The following is a 24,337-nucleotide window of genomic DNA, read 5'->3' on the forward strand; positions in this document are numbered from 1 at the left end:
AGAGGATATAGACAGGCTGGTGGCATGGGCAGGTGAAATTTAACGCAGAAAAATGCGAAGTGATACATTTCGGTAGGAAGAGTGAGGAGAGGCAATTTAAACTAAATGGCCTCCTTTTGTGCTGTAACCTTTCTATGATTCTACCTTCTTTCTTCGAATGAACAGATGGTCCACTTGCTGATGAAGGACGAATGTAATTGTGTAAACTTACTTAATTTGCGTTGGTCCGATATGCATGATCCTTCCGGAATCATCTGGATGGAAATATATCCAATCAGTTTCCAATGAACAACATTGCATCTCTTGAATTCCATTCTCTGCCTAATTGGACAAAAGTATATTTTGAGATCCCAAATAACATTCAGTCAAAAATAGCAATGTGGAGCCAGTCAGAATACAAATCAAAATTATAGCATTGCAGTTAATATTACTGCAATTATTGTGATAAAAATTAAGCATTTTTGTCTGTAGTTTATGGGTTTTCTCACTGTACTATGTTTCTTAGATTAAAAATAGGTTTAAGGAGCAACCTAACAGCAACATAAATGGGCTGTACAACTCTGGTTCCACATTCACATTTTTGCTGAAATGCTGGCAGTAATGAACTAGCAGGCGCACATAGTACGTTACCACTTCCACAAGCTAGTAGTACAATTAGGTGAAGGGGAACGGAGTATAATTCCCCAATGTGTAGACGTCAACCAGATTTGGGAAAGGCAGATGGGGTGCAAGAATATCTGCCTTGATTTAATCGATAGAATCAAAATGATGAAAGTATCATTATTGGAAACTTCTATTTAGTCAAAGGTAAAGCCTTTGTCACAAGCTAGCAGAATATAAAATAGTGCAAGAATTATAATTATTTTTCCAGAAATTTACTCCATAGAACTAGAAATTTGACAGTCGGTGGATTATTTACATTAAGAATTGTTTCACACAAGACTGATGAAGACTGATGAAGATTGAAGAAATGACTGATTGGATAGATAAAGGGAATATAGTAGGTGTAGTGTATATAGATTTTCAGAAGGCATTTAATAAGGTATCTCACAAGAGGCGAGTTTTAAAAAAAATCAGGCATATGAGTAAATTTAGCAGCATGGAGAGAAAGTTGGTTGACAGACCAAGAAAGAGTGAGAATAAATTAGTTTTGCTTGGACTGGAGAAGGTTGGAAGCGGTGTATCCCAGGGTTAGTTCAGGGTCCACTTTTATTCTTGGTATATATAGATGATTTGGACCTGGGTAAAGGGAACACAATCTCAAAATTTGCTGACAACACAAAAGTAGGAGGTTTGGCACAGTGAAGAGGACTGTAAAAGACTTCAGGAAGACATAGATAGGTTAACAAAATGGGCAGACAGGTGGTAGATGCAATCTAATGTGGTTGTGTGACATAATACATATTGGGAAGGAAAACAAGGAATGGGATTATACATTTACATGGAATTACATAAAATTTACAGCACAGAAACAGGCTTTTCGGCCCAACTGGTCTATGCCTGTGCTTATGCTCCACACGAGCCTCCTTCATCTAACCTTATCGGCATATCCTCCTATTCCTTTCTCCCTTGTGTTGATCTAGCTTCCCCTTAACTGGAAAGACTAAATGATGTCGATGAGCAGAAACTTAGGGATTCAGATATATAATTCTCTGAAAGTGCGAGTGCAGGTCGATAAAGCTATAAAAAAGCTCAATAGAATTTTAGATTTTATAAACAGGAGCATACTGTACAACAGTAAAGAAGTAACAATGAATTTATACAAAACATTGGTTTTGCCATAGTTAAGAGAACTGTGTGCAGTTTTGGGCATCCCATAAGAACATAAGAAATAGGAGCAGGAGTAGGCCATATGGCCCTTTGAGCTTGCTCCGCCATTCAATCTGATCATGGCTGATCTTCGACCTCAACTCCACTTTCCCACCCGATCCCGATATCTCTTGATTCCCTAGAGTCCAAAAATCTATCCATCTCAGCCTTGAACATATTCAATGAGTCAGCAAAGATTCACAACTCTCTGCATGAAGAAATTCCTCCTCATCTCAGTCTTGAATGGCCGATCCCTTATCCTGTGACTATGCCCCCTAGTTCTAGACTCTCTAGCCAGGGGAAACAATCTCTTAGCATCTACCCTGTCAAGCCCCCTTATAATCTTATATGTTTCAATGAGATCATCTCTTTCTTTTAAACTCTAGAGAGTATAGGCCCATTCTACTCAACCTCTCTTCATAGGATAACCCTCTCATCCCAGGAATTAATCCAGTGAACCTTCGTTGCACCACCTGCAAGGCAAGTATATCCTTCCTTAGATAAGGAGACCAAAACTGTACGCAGTACTCCAGGTGAGGTCTCACTAAAGCCCTGTACAACTGTAGTAAGACTTCCTTACTCTTGTACTCCAACCCCCTTGCAATAAACGCCAACATGCCATTTGCTTTCCTAATTGCCTGCTGTACCTACATACTAACTTTTTGTGTTTCTTGTACGAGGACACCCAAGTCTCTCTGAACACCAACATTTAATAGTTTCTCACCATTTAATATTCTGTTTTTCTATTCTTCCTACCAAAGTTAATAACTTCACATTTCCCCACACTATACTCCATCTGCCACCTTCTTACCCACTCACTTAATCTGTCTACATCCCTTTGCAGACTCTTTGTGTTCTCCTCACAGCTTGCTTTGCCTCCTAGCTTTGTATCATCAGCAAACTTTGATATATTACACTCGGTCCTTTCATCCAAGTCATTAATATAGATTGCAACTAGCTGAGGCCCAAGCACCGATCCTTGCGGCACCCCACTAGTTACAGCCCGCCAACCTGAGAATGACCCGTTTATCCCTACTCTATGTTTTCTGTCCTTTAGCTGATCCTCTCTCCATGCTAATATATTACCCCCCAACCCCATGAGTCCTTACCTTGTATAACAACCTTTATTCTAACATTCTAGAAAGCCCTAGAGAGTGTGCAATGTAGATTCTCCAGGATTATGTTAGGAATGGGAAACTACAGCTATGAGGAGAGACTTGAGATAAAATTATGAAGTGTTTTGATAAAATAAAAAGGGAAAGACTATTTCCTCTGGTTGGGGAATTAGTGACGAGGGGTCATCGATTTAAAAATTCTCGGAGAGGGAGGGACAGGATAGGGGAAATTTCTTTACTCAGAGGGTTGTTGGAACAAGGAATGCTTTGCTACAGAGAATGATTGAGGCAGAGAGCATTGCGTCTTTTAAGGGAAAACTGGATAAATATTCGAAGTAGAGGAAGATACAGGGCTAACGGGAGAAAGCAGAGTAGAATTAGTTTTGGATTGCTCCAATGAAGAGCCAACAGAGACAAGATGGGCTGAATGGGCTCCTTCTGTTCTCTAAACTTCTATGGTTCCATGGTTGTTTAAAGGCAAATATTAGGAATTACTGTATATATTGCCCAACTGCAAAACCATGTTGCACAAGAAGTATCCAGAACAACTGTGATACATTACCAGCTCTTTATCCTTTAAAGAATAAACATGGTAGATGCCCTTCTGGTTTCGCTTGTTGGGAGTAATGATGTAATGCCAGGGGTGTCCTCCAATCTGCAATGCATTTTCAAGACAAGAAACTTCAAATAGGACAGGTGGACAATCTGTGAAAATAGGGCTTTAGGTTTATATCAATAGTTAGCGACTTATGCATCCTAATTCTGCATAATACTAATAACAAAATTTTGCATAAAAAATACCTGTTATTTTAATATTACATGGAATTCCAAATGGAGCTGCACCCACAATTCCAGTTGTGCTGTTCCATTCACAGTTTTGTCCAAGAACAAAATGATTCTGTGTAAACTGTGTAAAGACAAGATTTATGCTTAAAGAACATTTCAGACTAGAATGTTAAATACTTCAATATTTTGCCTTTGAGACAGTTTTATGATTTCCAAAACCATAGAACCATCTGACATGGATTTTACAATACAGTTATGTACATAATTGAGTTAACAGTTCCATTCTTATCTATCCAGTTGTGGCCAGGGAATCACCAGCAATGGCTTCTCTTCCCGCTCCCACACTGTTACCTCTGGAGTCCCCCAAGGATCTATCCTTGATCCCCTTCTATTTCTCATCTACATGCTGCCCCTAGGTGACATCATCTGAAAACACAACCTCAGGTTCCACACGTACGCTGACGACACCCAGCTCTACCTCACCACCACCTCTCTCGACCCCTCCACTGTCTGATTTGTCACACTGCTTGTCCAACATCTGGTACTGGATGAACAAAAATTTCCTCCAACTAAATATGGGGAAGACCGAAGCCATTGTCTTTGGTCCCCGCCACAAACTCCTTTCCCCAGCCACCAACTCCATCCCTCTCCCTGGCCACAGTCTGAGGCTGAACCAGACCGTTCGTAACCTTGGTGTCTTATTTGACCCTGAGATGAGCTTCTGACCACATATCCGCTTCATCACCAAGACCACCTACTTCCACCTCTGTAATATCGCCCGTCTCTGCCCCTGCCTCAGCTCATCTGCTACTGAAACCCTCATCCATGCCGTTGTTACCTCTAGACTTGACAATTCCAAAGCTCTCCTGGCTAGCGTCCCATTTTCCACCCTCCATTAACTTGAGCTCATCCAAACCTCTGCTGCCCGTATTCTAACTCTCACCAACTGTTCACCCATCACCCCTATGCTCGCTGATCTGCATTGGCTCCCAGTCCAGGAACGCCTCAATTTTAAAATTCTCATCCTTGTTTTCAAATCCTTCCATGGCCTCACCTCTCCCTATCTCTGTAACCTCCTCCAGCCCTACAACCCTCCGAGATTTCTGCACTGTTCCAATTCTTGCCACTTGCACATCCCCGATTTTAATCGCTCCACCATTGGCAGCCGTGCCTTCTGCTGCCTAAGCCCTAAGCGCTGGAATTCCCTCCCTAAACCTCTCTGCCTCTCTACCTCTTTCCCTTCCTTTAAGACGCTCCTTAAAACCTACCTCTTTGACCAAGCTTTTGGTCACCTGTCCTAATACCTCCTTATGTGGCGCCGTGTCAAATTTTGTTTGATAACACTCCTGTGAAGCGCCTTGCTTTATTATGCTAAAGGCGCTCTATAAATGAAAGTTGTTGTTGTTGTTAACAGATTTCCTATAGCTTTTATTTCAATGAATACAAACTATAAACGACTTAAATCATAAGAACATAAGAAATAGGAGCAGGAGTAGGACACATGGCCCCTCAAGCCTGCTCCGCCATTCAATAAGATCATGCTGATCTTCGACCTCAACTCCACTTTCCCGCCCGATCCCCATATCCCTTGATTCACCTAGAGTCCGAAAATCTATCTATCTCAGCCTTGAATATACTCAACGACTCAGCATCCACAACCCCTTGGGGTAGTGAATTCCAAAGATTCACAACCCTGTGAGTGAAGAAATTCCTCCTCATCTCAACTTAAATGGCCAACCCCTAATCCTGAGTCTAAGCCCCCTCGGTCTAGACTCTCCAGCCAGGGGAAACAGCCTCTCAGCATCTATCCTGTCAAACTCCCTCAGAATCTTATTTGTTTCAATGAGATCCCCTCTCATTCTTCTAAACTCTAGAGAGAATAGGCCCATTTTACTTGTCATAGGAGAACCCTCTCATCCCAGGAATCAAGCTAGTGAACCTTCGTTGGACCGCCTCCAAGGCAAGTATATCCTTCCTTAGATAAGGAGACCAAAACTGTACACATTTATATCCTTTCTTGGATAAGGAGAACAAAATGATACACAAGGTAACATTACCATGTTCTGTAAATAACTTCCTAAAAAGTAATGAAAATCATACCGGTTAGAAGTCTCCCTGTTAATGGGAACATCACTTTGAAACATTTTGCTCAGGCTCCAATTTATTCTGTATGCTTTCTACTGCATTGAGATTTTAAAAATTATTATTGAAAAGCTAAGGTGAAGGACCATCAAGATTGAAAAGAGTAAAAGGATAGGCCTGTCAAAATAGGAAGTTGTGACTAAGTGTGCCCAAGTTTGAGTTTAAAAAGTCCAAAGATTGCAGGATAGAATCACTGAGAGGGTAAGAAACCAGTTTTGTGTAAGGAACAGTGCAGTGAATCTTGATTTCAATATAGTGAGAAAGGGAGAAAAAAAAAGAGAATATAGAATCATTTATTTGGAACTTGGAAAGCTCAGAGGAGTACTAACCATAGTAGTGTCAATAAAATACAGGAAGAAGTTAAAGGTTAGAGGTGAAAGGAATCACCCATCAGCCTACTATGCCAACTTGGTTGAATTGGTAGCACTCTTGCCTCTTGAGTCAGAAGGTTGAGGGTTCATGCTCCACTTCAGGATTTGAGCACATAATCTAGGTTGACACTCAAATGCACTATTGAGGGAGTGCTGCAATGTTGGAGGTGTCATTCTTCCAAAGAGACATTAAAACAAGGGAACATCTGGCAGTCCAGTGGCTTTAGCCTGCAGTTATGCTAATTTTGTCACATCTCCTCAAATGTTGTCAATTTCCATCTTCAGTCATCCTGTCCTCATCTACTGTTTCTCATTAACACCCAAGTTTCATCTCTTTGGCTCTTCCCCCTTCTAATTTTTCTCCTACACTTCCTATTCCAAAGTCCAATCCAGGAGGAGTATTTGCTTATGCTCATTCTGACATCCTTGCCACTTGCCTTAGCTCTCTTGAATCACCTAATCTTGATCTACTGTACTTAAATATCTCATTATATTCACTTGCTGTCTCTATCACTCTCCTTGAACTATTCAGCAAAAATCAATCAACTTCCCTTTTCCCTCTGTCGAAATCACCATTCTTGACAACTTCAATAATAAGCAAAATTGAATAAAGGTAATATTTTGCATACCACAGAGCTGTTCCCATTAACAGGCTTCTAGTCAACAGATTTAGCATTGACCAGTATATGCTACATTCTCATTTTACCTTCTCAAGAATCCACTGAAAACTGTAAAGCTTGACCAGCCCCATGCTGTACGTCACAATGAGTAAACCCTGAGAAACAGTGGCGTCTGTTACATTGTTTCCAAAAATCTAGGAGATGAGGAATACTGTATTTTAAAAAAACAGATTACCAAATTAGGTCAATTACAAGTAGCACAGTTTGACATTCTATTTGAACTCTACCCTAGTTCAATTTTATATTTAATATAACAAAGTTACATTTGGTTTTCTAATTGAAACAATTTTAGCTACCATTGCTCTTCAAGTATAATACTTCCTAGAGTATATATGCAATCCCCAGTTTTGGCCACAAATATTTGAAAAATTGTAGTATTCATGTATAAATACAATCCACCACACTTCTGAAACAGTTAAAATAAATTATTCATCCATATGTCTTTGTAAGAGTCACAATAGAAGAATCATAGAATGTTACAACGCAGAAACAGGTCATTTGTTTTTGTTTTGCTCCACATCAGCCACCTAGCACCTGGTCTAATTCCATTGTTCCGTGCCCTTTAATTTTCCTCTTTTCCAAGCAACTGTTTAATTCCCTTTTAACAATATTTACAGACTTTGCTTCAACAATGGGATTGTGACAAAGAATTCCACATTTTAACCATCATACATAGAATTTACAGCACACAAACAGGCCATTGGTCTCTGCTGTTTATGCTCCACATGTGTGAAGATTTTTTTTTAACTTCTCCCACCTCTTTAATTCATAAATTTGTGTCCTATCATTACCATCTCGCAGACCAGTAGGAACAATCTGTCATTGTTAACCTTATCATAACCCTTCTTAATCTTGAAGATCTCATCAGGTCATGCATTAACCTTCTCAGCTGCACTGCAAAAGCCCTAACTTTTCAAATCTCTCTTCATAACTGTAATGCCTCATCCTTGATGGTATCTTAGTGAATCTACATTGGCCCTTTTCCATCCCTTTTATAACCTTCCTATAATGGGATATGGAAAATTGTACACAGTCCTCCAACTCCAGCATAACTAAATTCTTGTACAAGTTCAATATTACCACTTTGCTTTTGTATTCCATGCTTCCAAGGACAAAACTAAGGATTCCATTTGCCTTTTTTATAGCCTTATCTACATATGCTGCCAACTTTAATGTTTAACTGTGCACCAAGGCTGCTCTAAAAATCTTAATGATGTGGAGATGCCGGTGATGGACTGGGGTTGACAATTGTAAACAATTTTACAACACCAAGTTATAGTCCAACAAATTTATTTTAAATTCCACAAGCTTTCGGAGGCTTCCTCCTTCCTCAGGTGAACGGTGTGGAAATGAAATTTTCGAATCCTTCGCATTTGAAAATCACAGAACAATGCCTGGTGATTACTGCCCGTTGCCAAGGCAATCACAGTGAGCAGACAGAAAGGTGTCACCTAAAAGGCCACCGAATATACAAACCCCCAAAAAAAGAGAGAGAGAGAGAAGGAAGACAATGACCAGTTATATTAAAAACAGATAACATTTGTTCGCTGGTGGGGTTACGTGTAGTGTGACATGAACCCAAGATCCCGGTTGAGGCCGTCCTCATGGGTGCGGAACTTGGCTATCAATTTCTGCTCGACGATTTTGCGTTGTCGTGTGTCTCGAAGGCCGCCTTGGAGTATGCTTACCCGAAGGTCGGTGGCTGAATGTCAATGACTGCTGAAGTGTTCCCCGACAGGGAGAGAACCCTCCTGTTTGGCGATTGTTGCGCGGTGTCCGTTCATCCGTTGTCGCAGCGTCTGCATGGTCTCGCCAATGTACCATGCTCTGGGGCATCCTTTCCTGCAACATATGAGGTAGACAACGTTGGCCGAGTCACAGGAGTATGAACCGTGCACCTGGTGGGTGGTGTCCTCTCGTGTGATGGTGGTATCTGTGTCGATGATCTGGCATGTCTTGCAGAGGTTACCGTGGCAGGGTTGTGCTGTGTCGTGGACGCTGTTCTCCTGAAAGCTGGGTAATTTGCTGCGAACGATGGTTTGTTTGAGGTTGGGTGGCTGTTTAAAGGCGAGTAGTGGAGGTGTGGGGATGGCCATAGCGAGGTGTTCGTCATCAATGATGATATGTTGAAGGCTGCGGAGAACATGGCGTAGTTTCTCTGCTCCGGGGAAGTACTGGACGACGAAGGGTACTGTGTTGGTTGCGTCCCGTGTTAGTCTTCTGAGGAGGTCTACGCGATTTTTCGCTGTGGCCCGTCGGAACTGTCGATCGATGAGTCGAGCATCATATCCCGTTCTTACTAGGGCGTCTTTAGGTGTCCATCGCGTTCCTCCTCGTCTGAGCAGACCCTGTGTATTCGCAGGGCCTGTCCATAGGGGATGGCCTCTTTGACGTGGTTAGGGTGGAAGCTGGAAAAGTGGAGCATCGTGAGGTTGTCCGTGGGCTTGCGGTAGAGTGAGGTGCTGAGGTGCCCGTCTTTGATGGAGATTCGTGTGTCCAAGAAAGAAACTGATTCTGAGGAGTAGTCCATGGTGAGCTTGATGGTGGGATGGAACTTGTTGATGTTATCGTGTAGTCTCTTTAGTGATTCCTCACCGTGGGTCCATAGAAAGAAAATGTCGTCGATATATCTGGTGTATAGTGTTGGTTGGAGGTCCTGTGCAGTGAAGAAGTCCTGCTCGAACTTGTGCATGAAAATGTTGGCGTATTGGGGTGCGAATTTGGTCCCCATGGCTGTTCCGTGTGTTTGGGTAAAGAACTGGTTATTGAAGGTGAAGACATTGTGATCCAGGATGAAGCGGATGAGTTGTAGGATGGCGTCTGGAGATTGGCTGTTGTTGGTGTTGAGTATTGATGCTGTCGCAGCGATGCCGTAATCGTGGGGGATACTGGTGTAGAGTGCCGAGACGTCCATTGTGGTGAGAAGTATTCCTGGTTCAACAGGTCCATGGGTACTGAGTTTTTGTAGAAAGTCTGTAGTGTCGCGACAGAAGCTGGGGGTTCCCTGCACGATGGGTTTCAGGATGCCCTCGATGTATCCAGAGAGGTTCTCACACAGGGACAATGTCACCCGAGCACAACGCAACGCCATCAAAGCTCTCAAGACCAACCGCAACATCGTCATCAAACCAGCGGACAAAGGAGGAGCCATCGTCATACAGAACAGAACGGACTATTCCACCTTCCACCCTAACCACGTCAAAGAGGCCATCCCCTATGGACAGGCCCTGCGCATACACAGGGTCTGCTCAGACGAGGAGGAACGCGATGGACACCTACAGACGCTGAAAGACGCCCTCGTAAGAACGGGATATGATGCTCGACTCATTGATCGACAGTTCCGACGGGCCACAGCGAAAAATCGCGTAGACCTCCTCAGAAGACTAACACGGGACGCAACCAACACAGTACCCTTCGTCGTCCAGTACTTCCCCGGAGCGGAGAAACTATGCCATGTTCTCCGCAGCCTTCAACATGTCATCAATGATGACGAACACCTCGCTATGGCCAGCCCCACACCTCCACTACTCGCCTTTAAACAGCCACCCAACCTCAAACAAACCATCGTTCGCAGCAAATTACCCAGCTTTCAGGAAAACAGCGTCCACGACACCACACAACCCTGCCACGGTAACCTCTGCAAGACATGGCAGATCATCGAAACAGATACCACCATCACATGAGAGGACACCACCCACCAGGTGCACGGTTCATACTCCTGTGACTGGCCAACGTTGTCTACCTCATACGTTGCAGGAAAGGATGCCCCAGAGCATGGTACATTGGCGAGACCATGCAGACACTGCGACAACAGATGAACGGACACCGCGCAACAATCGCCAAACAGGAGGGTTCCCTCCCAGTCGGGGAACACTTCAGCAGTCAAGGACATTCAGCCACCGACCTTCGGGTAAGCATACTCCAAGGCGGCCTTCGAGACACACGACAACGCAAAATCGTCGAGCAGAAATTGATTGCCAAGTTCCGCACCCATGAGGACGGCCTCAACCGGGATCTTGGGTTCATGTCACACTACACGTAACCCCACCAGCGAACAAATGTTATCTGTTTTTAATATAACGGGTCATTGACTGTCTTCCTTCTTTCTCTCTCTCTTTTTTTTTTGGGGGGTTTGTATATTTGGTGGCCTTTTAGGTGACACCTTTCTGTCTGCTCACTGTGATTGCCTTGGCAACGGGCAGTAATCACCAGGCATTGTTCTGTGATTTTCAAATGCGAAGGATTCGAAAATTTCATTTCCACACCGTTCACCTGAGGAAGGAGGAAGCCTCCGAAAGCTTGTGGAATTTAAAATAAATTTGTTGGACCATAACTTGGTGTTGTAAAATTGTTTACAACTAAAAATCTTACTAATTAAGGTATATTTTAATTTCCCTATTCTTCCAAAATGTATAACTTTATATTTTTCTGGATTGAACTGCATCTGCAAGCAATCTGACCATTCCTCTAGCCTATCAATGTCCTTAAGTAGTCTGTCTAAGTCTTCATTACAGTTTGCAATACCAATACCACCAATCAGCTACTGTTGGTACTATTCCCTCTTTTGCTACGTTGTCAATTTGTGTATAGTAAATAACAACTGCCATCATCTTTGCCATAAGTCTCTTATGTAGTATCTCATCTAATGCTTTTGAAAATCCATATGAACCACATTCACTGCAGTATTTTTAATCTATCTTCTCTATTACCTCTTCAAAGAACTCTCTGGGGTTAGTAAAACACAGACCTGTTCTTTAGATATCCACACTGACTAGCTAGTAAACCTAATATAAACTCAATGAAGCTGAAAATCCACGGAGGTGTGCATCATAGTATGATTGTATGCATTAACCTTCTCAGCGTAGGTACAGCGCAAGAGGCTATTTGGCCCATCCTGGTATAACAGCTAGGATGCAGCTACCCAAGACCTCCGATGTTAGCGGAGTCAAGGGGAAGTCCCTTAATTTGAACAGAAATGGCAGGTGCCCTTACCACTAGAGGTGCATCTGGCGTGCCCAAAATTGCAGTGGAACAGTGGCCACCTCGAGAGGATGTTGCCTTCGTCCAGAAAGAACTATTATGTATCCCCAAAAGCCCTCTTTGTAAGAGGGCCCACATTTAAAGCTTTTAAAAAGAACTCACTTTTTGGGGTGGAATTTAACAGTCAGCAGGTTTCCGGTGGGAAACCATTAGATTCAGTTAATTTATTGCCCGACTGCAGCAGAATGAGACCACAAGGATTTTAACCACCGGGCCTCATTAACATGCCGCCTATCAATGTCCCACTCGGAACAGACAGGAAATGGGTGGGAAGCAGTTGCCGCCCTTTGCCACCAGCCAGTACTCAGATCAGTGTGGAGACGGGAGTTCCGGGGGCATCACGCTGTCACCATGACCAATAAATGGCACTCTATGGTAGCTTCTTTTGTGTTAATTGTAAAATTTATATCAATGTGTTAATTGTGTTCAGGTGGTGGTGATCAATTGGGGACACTCTTGTATCCTTTTTATAGGAGAGCTTAGCTAGGGTGTGATGTGTGTAAGGGGAATCTCTGTGAATAAAGGTTGGAAGCAATTAAATACCAGGCTCTAGTATTCTATCCTTCACCACACAGCGATCCAATTTTAACATGGTAGCAGAAAATGGTTGCTTAAAGGTGGAGGTTGGAAACTACGATTTTTTTCCGGCCATACAAAGCAAAACTTGAAAGCCTAGTGGCCATTGTGGAAAATGGCAGAAAACAAGTTTCAATCGTCGAGGTCCGATTTCCCCCTGATGTTCTCAGAGCTTGAGCTGTATGACCAGTGGAAGAATGAGATTGATATGTGGACATGGGTCACTACTCTGCCAAAGAGAAAACAAGGCATGGCCCTGGTGTTGTTGCTTCCTGAATGAAGTAAAATCAGAAGTAAGGCTTTTTCTGAGATGGATGCAGATCTTTTAGATAATGATGAAGGTTTTACCTTTTTAATAGAATTTCTGGATCAAATCTACAAGAAAGATGACCTGTTAAGTGCCTATGAGGCCTGGTCAGCATTTGATAGATTTCAGAAAATGGACAGTCATTCATTGGAAGAGTACATCATGGACTTTAACAAATTGTACAAAAGGTTGCCAAAGTTCAATTTGGGAATCGCTGGATCAGTACTAGCGTTTAAATTACTAGATTGTGCTACGGTGTCTCATACGGACAGACAACTGGTCCTAACTGGCCTCCAGTTCTCGGAAAAAGAAAATCTGTTGGATCAAATATCTGCTGCCTTAAAGAAATTCCTGGGGAAACAGTCATTCCCCTCAGCCTTCATGGAACAAATGGGGTCTTACGCTGTGACACAAAGAATGGAAGATTCGATGGTTACCAGGTTTTGAAATGTTCCAGATAATAAATGCAGACACCAGTCCAGGTTTCAACATTTTCAAGAGACTGGAGGCAGATGTCAATATGACAGAAGGATTAAAGACAGCCAGATTGATGATATAACTGGATTTGCTCTACCAGCTTTCATCAACAGAAGACAAAATTGGGATAGTAATAACAGACGATAGAATCCCAGGAATGATCAAGGAAAAATCAGGAGATGCTTTAGATGTGACTCTGAATATCATTATCATTATGAGGCGAAATGCCCAGAGTGAAGATGCAGGGTCTTTGAAATGATGCATGAAGAAAGTAGTTCTGAGGAAGAGGATGAAAATAATGATAAACATGAACAGATTATTACTGGTCACAAGGTTTTAATCCTGTGAGGAACGTATTAGTTGCAGATTCCTTTAATTGTGTAGTGTTTGTGCATGTACTTCAATTGTATGTGGGGCAGGTTGGATAAAATGTTATCTTGATTCACTACGTAGTGAGGATCGAAGCAAGGTTAAAGAATATAAAAGTTATACATGTTTAGGTTTGGAGATGACAACATCTTGAGGTCACTCGAGTGTGGTAATTCTATGTAAGATAGCTGGAGTAAGCCATTTTATAAGTACAGATGTAGTCTCTAGTGAGATATCTATGCTTTTGGGTAAACTTTCCATCAAAAAGGCAAAATGAAACTTGACATGGACAACGATGAGGCTATAATTTTTGGGAAATCGGTTGATCTGCAGTTTACCCAGTCAGTGCATTATTGTAACCCCTTAATAAAACCTCATAATTCTCATCAGCGTTTTAGACAAGTATTAATAGCATCAGGCAGTAAACGTAAGAGAGAAAAAACAAATTGGCTTAAAATTACATGGACAATTTGCCCACCCTACTTGTCAATATTTAAAAATCCTGCTAAAAGATGCAGGTGTAGTTGATGAGTATATGAGGCTAATAGTCAAGATTAGTGAGAACTGTTACATCTGTAAGAAGTCTAGACGGACGCCCCCACGTACTACTGTAAGTATTCCATTAGCATATGACTTTAGTGAGGTAGTTGCCATGGATCTAAAGGTATGGGACAAAGACAGAAAGGTTTTCATCTTACATTTTATTGACCAGGCTACGAGATTTAGTATTTTGACACTAAATATATAGTAAGGAGAAGAAGGCTATTATAGATAAAATTATGGAAAAATGGATAGGGACTGATCTTGGAACACCAGCAAAGTTTTTGGCCGATAATGGAGATGAATTCGCTAATGTGGAGTTCAGAGATATGTGTGAGAATATGAATATAATTGTCATGAATACAGCAGCTGAGAGCCCTTTTAGCAATGGTCTTTGTGAAAGGAATCCTGCTGTGATTTATAACGTTGATACAATTTTGGCTGATCGAACAGAATGTAAATTGTCAACTGCCCTAGCATAGGCAATTCATGCAAAGAATTCTCTTCAGATGGTTGGAGGATATAGTCCTTACCAACTAGTCTATGGGCGCAATCCCAAATTACCTTCTGTTCTTTGTGATAATCCTCCTGCTCCAGAAGGTGTCATTTTTTCTGATAAGTGCCATTTTTCAATCAGTGCCATTTTTTCTGAGTATTTAAATGCAATGCATGCAGGGTGATGGGCTTTTATCAAGGCTGAGGCATCAGAGAAAATTCATAGAACACTGAGGCATTATATTAGATCATCTGAGACAGAGTTCAATTGAGGAGATTTGGTGTACTATAAAAGAGAGGGTCATAGGGAATGGAAAGGTCCTGCTAAGGTAATAGGTCATGATGGTAAGACAGTAATTGTCCAACACGGCAATCAAACTGTTAAGGTTCATTCCTGACAATTAATTGGAATTAATTACAAAATCTCGGACTCTGAGCACTTGATAGAAGTAAATGAGGCACCCTGTGCCTCAGATGTTCATGATATTTTTGATGAGGTTCCTGAGGTACAGACTGAGGCAGATCAAAGACTGGACAGTGGTAATATCAATGAACGAGAAACACCTGACCGCTATCACATCCAAAGAACAATTACAAAAAGCGGGTACATGGGTGACATATGTTCCAGAAGGGACTAATGAATGAATGGAGGGATACAACAATTTTGGGATGTGCAGGCAAAGCTACTGGGAAGTTTAAATATTGGTTGAATGTTCAGGATGATGGTGAAGAAGCGAGGTCCATTGACTGGCAGAATGGGATAAAAGAGTGGAGAGTACAAAAGCGGAGCACAAGTAGTGTTAGGGAGTGCGAAGTTAATCTCACGTCAGAAAACAATCGTGAACTAGAGATGAAAGAGGGAGACCTCGCAGTAGTAGTCCCGTCAAAGAAGTGGAAGTAGAGGACGTAGATTGACTAGGTCAGACAATGAAACAAAAACCATAGAACAGTTACATAACAGAACAAGGAGCAGAAGTCCTCATGAACGTGACGTTTTGGTAGCTGCCAATAAATTTGAGGATAAATGAGTGAGAGGCAGAACAAAGAGTTAGATAGTTGGAAAGAATTTGGAGTTTATTCTGAGGTAACAGATAAGGGTCAACCAGCTTTGTCGCATAGATGGGTTTGTACTGAAAGTCCTTGCAGATGGAACTTATAAGGCTAGTAGCTAGAGGTTTTGAAGAGAAAGTTGGTGATACAGATGTTCGAGTGGATTCTCCCACTGCTGGAAAGGTAACTTCAAAAATCTTTTTGGCTCTTTTGGCAACATTTTCACAGGAGTGTAGGTCAATTGACATAAAAGCCGCATTTCTGCAGGGTGATACTTTTCAGAGAGAAGTTTTTTTTTAATTCGTTCATGGGATGTGGGCATCGCTGGCAAAGCCAGCATTTGTTGCCCATCCCTAATTGCCCTTGAGATGGTGGTGGTGAACCGCTTTCTTGAACCACTGCAGTCCGTGCGGTGAAGGTTCTCCCACAGTGCTGTTAGGAAGGGAGTTCCAAGATATTGACCCAGCGACGACGAAGGAACGGCGATATATTTCCAAGTTGGGATGGTGTGTGACTTGGAGGGGAACGTGCCGGTGGTGTTGTTCCCATGCGCCTGCTGCCCTTGTCCTTCTAGGTGGTAGAGGTCGCGGTTTTGGGAAGTGCTATCGAAGAAGCCTTGGCGAGTTGCTGCAGTGTATCCTGTAGATGGTACACACTGCAGCCACGGTGCGCCGGTGGTGAAGGGAGTGAATGTTTAGGGTGGTGGATGGGGTGCCAATCAAGCGGGCTGCTTTGTCCTCGATGGTGTCAAGCTTCTTGAGTGTTGTTGGAGCTGCACTTATCCAGGCAAGTGGAGAGTATTCCATCACACTCCTGACTTGTGCCTTGTAGATGGTGGAAAGGCTTTGGAGAGTCAGGAGGTGAGACACTCGCCGCAGAATACCCAGCCTCTGACCTGCTCTTGTAGCCACAGTATTTATGTGGCTGGTTCAGTTACGTTTCTGGTCAATGGTGACCCCCAGGATGTTGTTGGTGGGGGATTTGGCGATGGTAATGCCGTTGAATGTCAAAGGGAGGTGGTTGGACTCTCTTGTTGGAGATGGTCATTGCCTGGCACTTGTCTGGTGCGAATGTTACTTGCCACTTATCGGCCCCAGCCTGGATGTTGTCCAGGTCTTGCTGCATGTGGGCACGGACTGCTTCATTATATGAGGGGTTGCGAATAGAACTGAACACTGCGCAATCATCAGCGAACATCCCCATTTCTGCCCTTATGATGGAGGGAAGGTAATTGATGAAGCAGCTGAAGATGGTTGGGCCTAGGACACTGCCCTGAGGAACTCCTGCAGCAATGTCCTGGGGCTGAGATGATTGGCCTCCAACAACCACTACCATCTTCCTTTGTGCTAGGTATGACTCCAGCCACTAGACAGTTTTCCCCCTGATTCCCACTGACTTCAATATACTCAGGCTCCTTGGTACCACACTCGATCAAATGCTGCCTTGATGTCAAGGGCAGTTACTCTCACCTCACCTCTGGAATTCAGCTCTTTTGTCCATGTTTGGACCAAGGCTGTCATGAGGTCTGGAGCCGAGTGGTCCTGGTGGAACCCAAACTGCGCATCGGTGAGCAGGTTATTAGGAGTAAGTGCTGCATGATAGCACTGTCGACGACACCTTCCATCACTTTGCTGATGATTGAGAGTAGACCGATGGGGCGGTAATTGGCCGGATTAGATTTGTCCTGCTTTTTGTGGACAGGACATACCTGAGCAATTTTTCACATTGTCAGGTAAATGCCAGTGTTGTGTCTGTACTGGAACAGTTTGGCTAGAGGTGCGGCTAATTCTGGAGCACAAGTCTTCAGCACAGATACGGTAGCATAGTGGTTATGTTACTGGACAAGTAATCCAGAGGCCTGGACTAATAATCCGGAGACATGCGTTCAAATCCCACCACGGCAGCTGGGGAATTTAAATTCAATTAATTAAATAAAAAATCTGGAATAAAAAAAGCTCGTATTAGTAATGGTGGCCGTGAAACTACCGGATTATCATAAAAACCCATCTAGTTCACTAATGTCTTTTTGGGAAGGAAACCTGCTGTCCTTACCCGGTCTGACCTATATGTGACTCCAGACCTACAGTAATGTGGTTGATTCTTAATCGCCCCCTGAAATGGCCTAGCAAGCCACTCAGTTGTACAATCTCACTTCAGAGAGAAGTGTTTCTGAATCCGCCTAAAGATGCAGCAGAGGTGGAAGGAAAATTATGGAAACTAAACAAATACATCTATGGCCTGAATGATGCTTCCAGAGTATGGTATTTTTCGGTGAGATCTGTTTTGCTGAAAATAGGTTGTGTTCAACTAAAAGCAGATCCCGCAATGTTTTCTTGGTACCATAACGGAAAACTTTCAGGCATTTTCAAGATGCTTGTTGATTATTTCTTATGGAGTGGTACTGCATTCGTCATTAATAAGATTAGAGTAGAATTTAAAATTGGGAGTCAGGCCTGTGGGGCTTTTAAAATATATTGGTTTAGATATTAAGCAGAGTGGATCTGGTATAACTTTAAATCAACAGTCCTACTCAGAGTGTTTCTCCCATCCCGGTGAATCGTACGAGGTCTTCACAGAAAGGTGATGTTATATCTAAAGAGGAGACAGAGCAATTACGAAGCTTGATTGGTCAGTTGAACTGGTTGTGCACTCAGACTCGGCCAGATGCTAGTTTTGATGTGTTGGAGTTAAGTACTTCAATGAAACAACCCATAGTCGAATATTTTAAGGGCAAATAAAACATTATGAAAATTAAATATAGATAAATGAGTACTTAAGTTCCCATCCTTAGATGACCCAAAGAAAATGAAGCTAGTTATCTTTAGCGATGCTTCATATGCTAATCTTACTGATGGGTATTCTGGTGTAGCTGGTTTCATAGTGTTTCTTATGGGTGAGAATGGGAAATGTCCTTTTAGCTTAGGAAGCTAAGAAAATAAAAAGGGTTGTTCAAAGTACTCTGACTGCTGAAACACTGGCTCTTGTCGATGCAGTGGATATGGGATTCTATTTGGCATAGACATTGAGTGACATCCTGTACAATGGGAGTACTGAAGATTGTCTACATAACATTCATTGGGTATACTGTCATTCATTGTGGGATAATGTACACTCTACGAAAAATGTGAGTGAGAAAAGATTACAGATTGACCTTGCTGGCTTGAAACAAATGCTGGAGAGAAAAGAAATCTCAAAATCAAATGGGTGGAATCAAGTCATCAACTGTCAGATTGTTTTACTAAAAGAGGTACATTTACAAAGGAATTATTAGGGGTCCTGGAGAAGGGTCACCTCACAATGTAATGCTGTGAATAGTATAAGTTGTAAAGCGTATGGAAGTTTTTAATTTTTGAAATTTTTGTTTGTATTGTGTGTGTGTGTATATATGTTTAACTTTTTTATTTTAAGAGAAGGGAATGTGTTAATTGTATTCAGGTGGTGGGTATCAATTGGGAACTCTCTTGTATCCTTTTTTTTAATATAGGTGAGCTTAGCTAGGGTGTGGTATGTGTGTAAGGGGAATTTCTGAATAAAGGCTTGGAAGCAACTGAATACCAGGCTCTAGTATTCGAAACTTCACCACATGGCTATCCAGTTTTTAACATGTTGCACCACCTGCGCCAATCTAAAAAGCTTCTTTAATATTTAAGCTAAAAAAAAGCATCTTATTTTGCTAAGACATTTAAATAGTTAATACTATAAAATTGTATAGTATAATGAGTTTAATGGCTTGCTCTTTAACAATTCAGTAGTATAATAAGGTCAGAAGTTAGGAAGTCAGGGGTTGCGAGTAACGATGTGGGAGGGGTGGAAGTGGGAGGGGTGGAAGTGGGAGGGGTGGAAGTGGGAGGCCTAAAGTGGTAGACCCGAGGCCCAGCCACCACTAATATGATATGGAGAGAAGGCAGGAAATGGCTGCAATGACACTTCAGCTCCCAGAAATGGGTCAGACAGGTAGGCCCAAATCTAGGCTCAAGGGCTGACCACAACGGATGAGTTGGGAGTGTGTAGGCCACACCCAAAACCTAAAATCAGGTGACTACAATTGGGTTAGGTGGGTAGGAGATCAGCCACAAACTGCTGGTGACCTGTAAATTGGGTGAAACCCTATCTGTGCAATGAAATTATGTTCAACATGAACAAATACAGGCTACAGCAGAGCTGTGCATTACATAACAAATGTCTAGATTTCACTTACATGGAATGTTATATTTAAAGAAATTAGTTTACTGGGTTCATTGTTAAATCGGGGCAGAAAACATGCAGGAAGTCATTTTTGATTTAATTAATTTGCTAATAGATTACAGAATACAGACTTTTTTAAAAAAGTGACTTACATTTTTGTCAATACCCAGCATTCCCACAAATGTAAGAGGTAGAACTCTGAACAAAGCTAGATGTAAAAGAACTGATTGTTGAATTCCAGCCTGAAAAGACATTAACAATTATTATTTAAAGTATGCACATAAGGCAATCAGAAAACAATCTGATTACTAGAGAGCAAGAAACATTTTGATATTCAAAGATTTTAAACTGGGGCCCAACCTGTCTTTGGAGAGAAGCAGTAAGAATGTCCCCAGGGGAACTGTAGTATAACACCATTTGGGTTTGACACTGCACTGCCACCTGCATACCAGGCAATATAAACAGGGTATTGTCTGACTGGAACCCATATTGCTGTTATCAGTGTGAGACTGCTAGCTATATATAAAGGCAGTGCAAAAAGGGTAGTCTGCTATAACTACTGAGGTCAACTTATATAATTTATCTGCTTATCTTGCTTTGAAAACTAGAAAAATATTATTTTAACACAACTAAAATAATTACAAGTGTTTATGTAATTAATGAGTTGTTCAATGCAGGCTTAAATAAAACACCTGGAGCAGATAATAATAAGATCTTTTAAGAACGTCCTGCATGGACCCAGTGGTGAGAATTGTTTGTACGCTAATGCACTGCAACATGGAGAGGCTACCATCTTCAATACTCCACACAGCAAGTTCGGATACTTACTGGGTCACCAAATGGAAGTGAGGTACTTTCCCTAATGGGAGAGAAAATCTGAACATGTTTCTTCTGCAGGTGGTTCAAAAGCAATCTTGACAGAAGTACTCAATCCATTCAAAACATTTTGCGAGGCTGGTTTCATTCAGTTTTTATTTGGAGTTTATCAGCAATTATGCACAATGACAGTCACGAGGATTAACAATTCTGGTGTAATCACTACAAAATTGTTTACTGCAAAATAATGGCTCTCATTTTCCTTTGGGAATCTGCCTGTTTTCTGAAACTGATTGCAAAAGATGATCTAAATAATTCATTACTTCAAGAATTACTGACATTTTTTGATGCAGAAGTCAGTATGCCTCAAAACCAAGTGACATTTATTGCATGTATTCCAATTAAAGGTTGAAAATGCACTGGAGAGAATTACTAACAACACTGATAATTTGATGTTCAAAATGAATGCCTACTATTGATAATGCTAATTATTCAGTCAAAAAAGCACTTTCAGCCACAATAAACAGTGTAGAATTCCACAAAAACCAATGCAGTTTTATACCAACATAGCAGCGAAACCAGCACCACTATAAATCATCCCCACTACTCACCGCTCTAGCGACAGCTGTAACCTTGTTCTGTGTTGTCTTTGCTACTATTGTCTCTTGAGTAGTGTCCCAAGTCAAATACCTGTTAATTATAATTAATTGTACAAACATCACAGTACTGCAATTGTATTGGATATCTTTGACCAATAATATCTCACTCATAAATGTCAACTGTATTTACTTGAAATGTCAAAAGCTAACAAGAATTCCACTCTGCCATATGCTATGTTCTTATGCTGTTGTTTCTTTCTAAGAAAGTACCTGCAGCAAAAAAAACTAAGAGTAGCTCTATCATGACAAATTTTGAAATGGATAATGAAATAGAAACTGCTATAAGTTATATCACACTTAGAGAGGAGTAATGTTGCACTCTCCTATGAAGTAAATCTTTTATAAGGAGTGTTAATTCAAACTCTGTTTGCATACCTGAATTTCCACTGAGATGAGAGGTAGATTTTTTCTAGAATTTTTGCATTCTTAGTAGACATACGGATGAGCCAGTTGTTTGCAGTCAGAGCTAGGAGAGATGGCGTGTGGTCTGATGGTTTGGGTAACATTTCTCCCTTGTGAGTAAAAGAATGTTTTCAGATTTAATGTTTGTGTATTGTAACTTTATACAAAAAAACAAGAATCCTAACAAAGAGCAGCGTTATAGTACATATGAACAGCATGGAGTGGCAACTAGGTGTTATGTTACTGGTGTATGAGGAGGGGGAGAGGAAGGTTTGGAGATATTGGGCAAGTGGGAAGGAAATAATAAGTCAATAGTATTGTTTTCAGCTTGAGCCAATCTTCCTGAAATGCTTCCATCACTCACCAGTCTCCTATAGCCATATCACCTTGTGCATCATGCTCGCCTCCATGACCAAAGACAGGGCAGGAAACCTGAGAACAAGACCTAGGCAGACCTTTTAAGGAGGAGGAATGGAGAGGGACACAGAGACAGACACTCAACATCACCACTTAGAGCAAAACGTACAAAAGCCAATTCAAGATAATAACACTGTGCCCCACACAAGCTCCACAAATGTCATCCTTTCATAGCAGACAACTATGGCGGGACTGTGGCCAGGAGGTCAACCTCCTACACATATTCAGGTCATGCCTCACCAATGGCGACCCACCTCCCAAGATATTGATGGTGGGGGACTTGGCAATGCTGATGCTCTAGGAGGTAATGGGGCGAGGGTTGGGGTTTCTCACGTTTGAGATGTTCATTGCATGGCACTTATGTTGTGTGAATATTACCTGCCACTCGTCAGCCCAAGCTTGCTATTGACAAAATGCTGCTGTAGGCTAGCATGGGCTGCTTCATTATTGGAGGAGTCATGGAAAGAGCTAAACTATGGAATCATCTGTGAGCAGCTCCATTCATGGCCTTAACATGGAGGGAAGGTCATTGATGAAGCAGCTGAAGATGTTTGGGACACGGGCACTTCTCTGAGAAACTCGTACAACCCCCCTTGACCTCAATTTTGCCAAGAATCCTTGGTGACATATATCGGTCAAATGCTACCGATGTCAAGGGCTGCTACTCTCACCTCTTCTCTAGCATTTAGCTCTTGCATCCGTGTCGTGATCAAAGCTGTAATGAGGCGTGGAGCTGAGTGGTTCTGGCAGAAACTGAACTGAGCATTGGTGAGCAGGTTATTGGTGAGTAGGTGTCGCTTGATGGCACGATTGGTGATTCCTTCCATCACTTTACTGATTGGGAGAAGGCTGATGGAGCAGTAATTGGCAGTGTTAGATTCTATCCTGTTTTGTGTGGATAGCACATAGCTTGCCAATCTTCCACACTTGTTGGGTAGATAAGTCATGGCCATAGTTGTACTGGAACAGCTTGGCTAGGAAACGATGTGTGCAGGTCTTCAGCACTATAGCCAGAATATTGACAGGGCCCATAGTCTTTGCTGTGCCCAGTTAACTGAGCCATTTTGTAATTTCTGTCTGTGGAACAGTTCTCACAACTTGGACATCAGTGCCCAGACGTTAATGAGGAGGACTTTGCAGAGTCAACCAAGTTGAGCTTGCATAAGTCTTGTCCTGACACGATGCCTGAGTCATTGTCAATAGGTCCATCCAACTGTTTACACTTTAGCAGGCAGTAACAGTCCATGCTGTATAGGACTGGAGTCATGTGTAGGGAAGATAATCAGGTACATTTTTATAACAAATCAGCAGCTTTTGTAGTTATTTTTCTGGTAATAGCCCATAAATTACCAAATTTATTAAATTTAATTTCACTTGCCACTCATAACCTCAGAGTTGCTGGACCAGTACCATAATCAGTCAACTATGTAGCTATATCACCCAAAGATTAAAAATAAAATGAACTGGTGCGTTAGGATGGGTGCTGTACAAAGAAAGGTAGCAGGGATGATTCCTATACTTTGTTCTCTGAAATATGCAAAACATCATTGGGAAGGGAAAAATCAGCCTGGGAGATATTTGGATTTAAATATTTAAAATAACAAAGACAGTCAATGGGGTGGAAAATGGGAAGCCCTTTGTGTAGAAAAAAATTTGTAGGATCAGGAGACCACGGGAACATTGGAAGTTAAGGGGAACTTTACCACAGTAAGTATAATAAATATTGTCTACTTATCCCAATAGTGATATTACTTTTCCCTTTCACATTGACTTTTAATTTATTCATAGTTACAAGGTTTCACAAGTGGCCACAGTAGGGTGCCATACAACAAAGGAACTTCTTTGTAACACTTCCATACCATAGTGTTGGAAACATTTTATTGATGATGCGTCATGCTGGTGTGTCAGAACCACTAAACAGTGGAGGCCAAAAACTGAAAATATATTAATAATTCATCTAGGAAATAAAATGAACAACCTCGAAATTAAACCATGGAACATTTAATGTATTCATCTAAAATTCCTCTTTGCTATTTTAGTGGATGTGTTCACCCTTTAAAAATAAATGGGTTAACATCTCCACTAAAATAAGGGACAGAGG

General features: G+C 41.8%; 1 protein-coding gene across 3 annotated transcripts in view; it reads right to left on the reverse strand.

Annotated features, from left to right (window-relative positions):
• dcaf17 (ddb1 and cul4 associated factor 17) overlaps nt 1–24,337 on the reverse strand; it is a 57,625-nt gene that overhangs the window by 21,055 nt on the left and 12,233 nt on the right. For all 3 annotated transcript variants that reach the window (XM_067987472.1, XM_067987470.1, XM_067987471.1), the window contains exons 5-11: nt 21,793–21,929; nt 21,370–21,448; nt 20,095–20,184; nt 6,930–7,037; nt 3,726–3,831; nt 3,487–3,629; nt 212–321 (exon numbers count right to left, since the gene is read on the reverse strand). In XM_067987472.1, the coding sequence (XP_067843573.1) occupies nt 212–321; nt 3,487–3,629; nt 3,726–3,831; nt 6,930–7,037; nt 20,095–20,184; nt 21,370–21,448; nt 21,793–21,929 (773 nt within the window). The remainder of the gene's footprint in view (nt 1–211; nt 322–3,486; nt 3,630–3,725; nt 3,832–6,929; nt 7,038–20,094; nt 20,185–21,369; nt 21,449–21,792; nt 21,930–24,337) is intronic.

This window comes from Heptranchias perlo, chromosome 7 (genome assembly GCF_035084215.1).
Source record: "Heptranchias perlo isolate sHepPer1 chromosome 7, sHepPer1.hap1, whole genome shotgun sequence".
NCBI lineage: Eukaryota > Metazoa > Chordata > Chondrichthyes > Hexanchiformes > Hexanchidae > Heptranchias > Heptranchias perlo.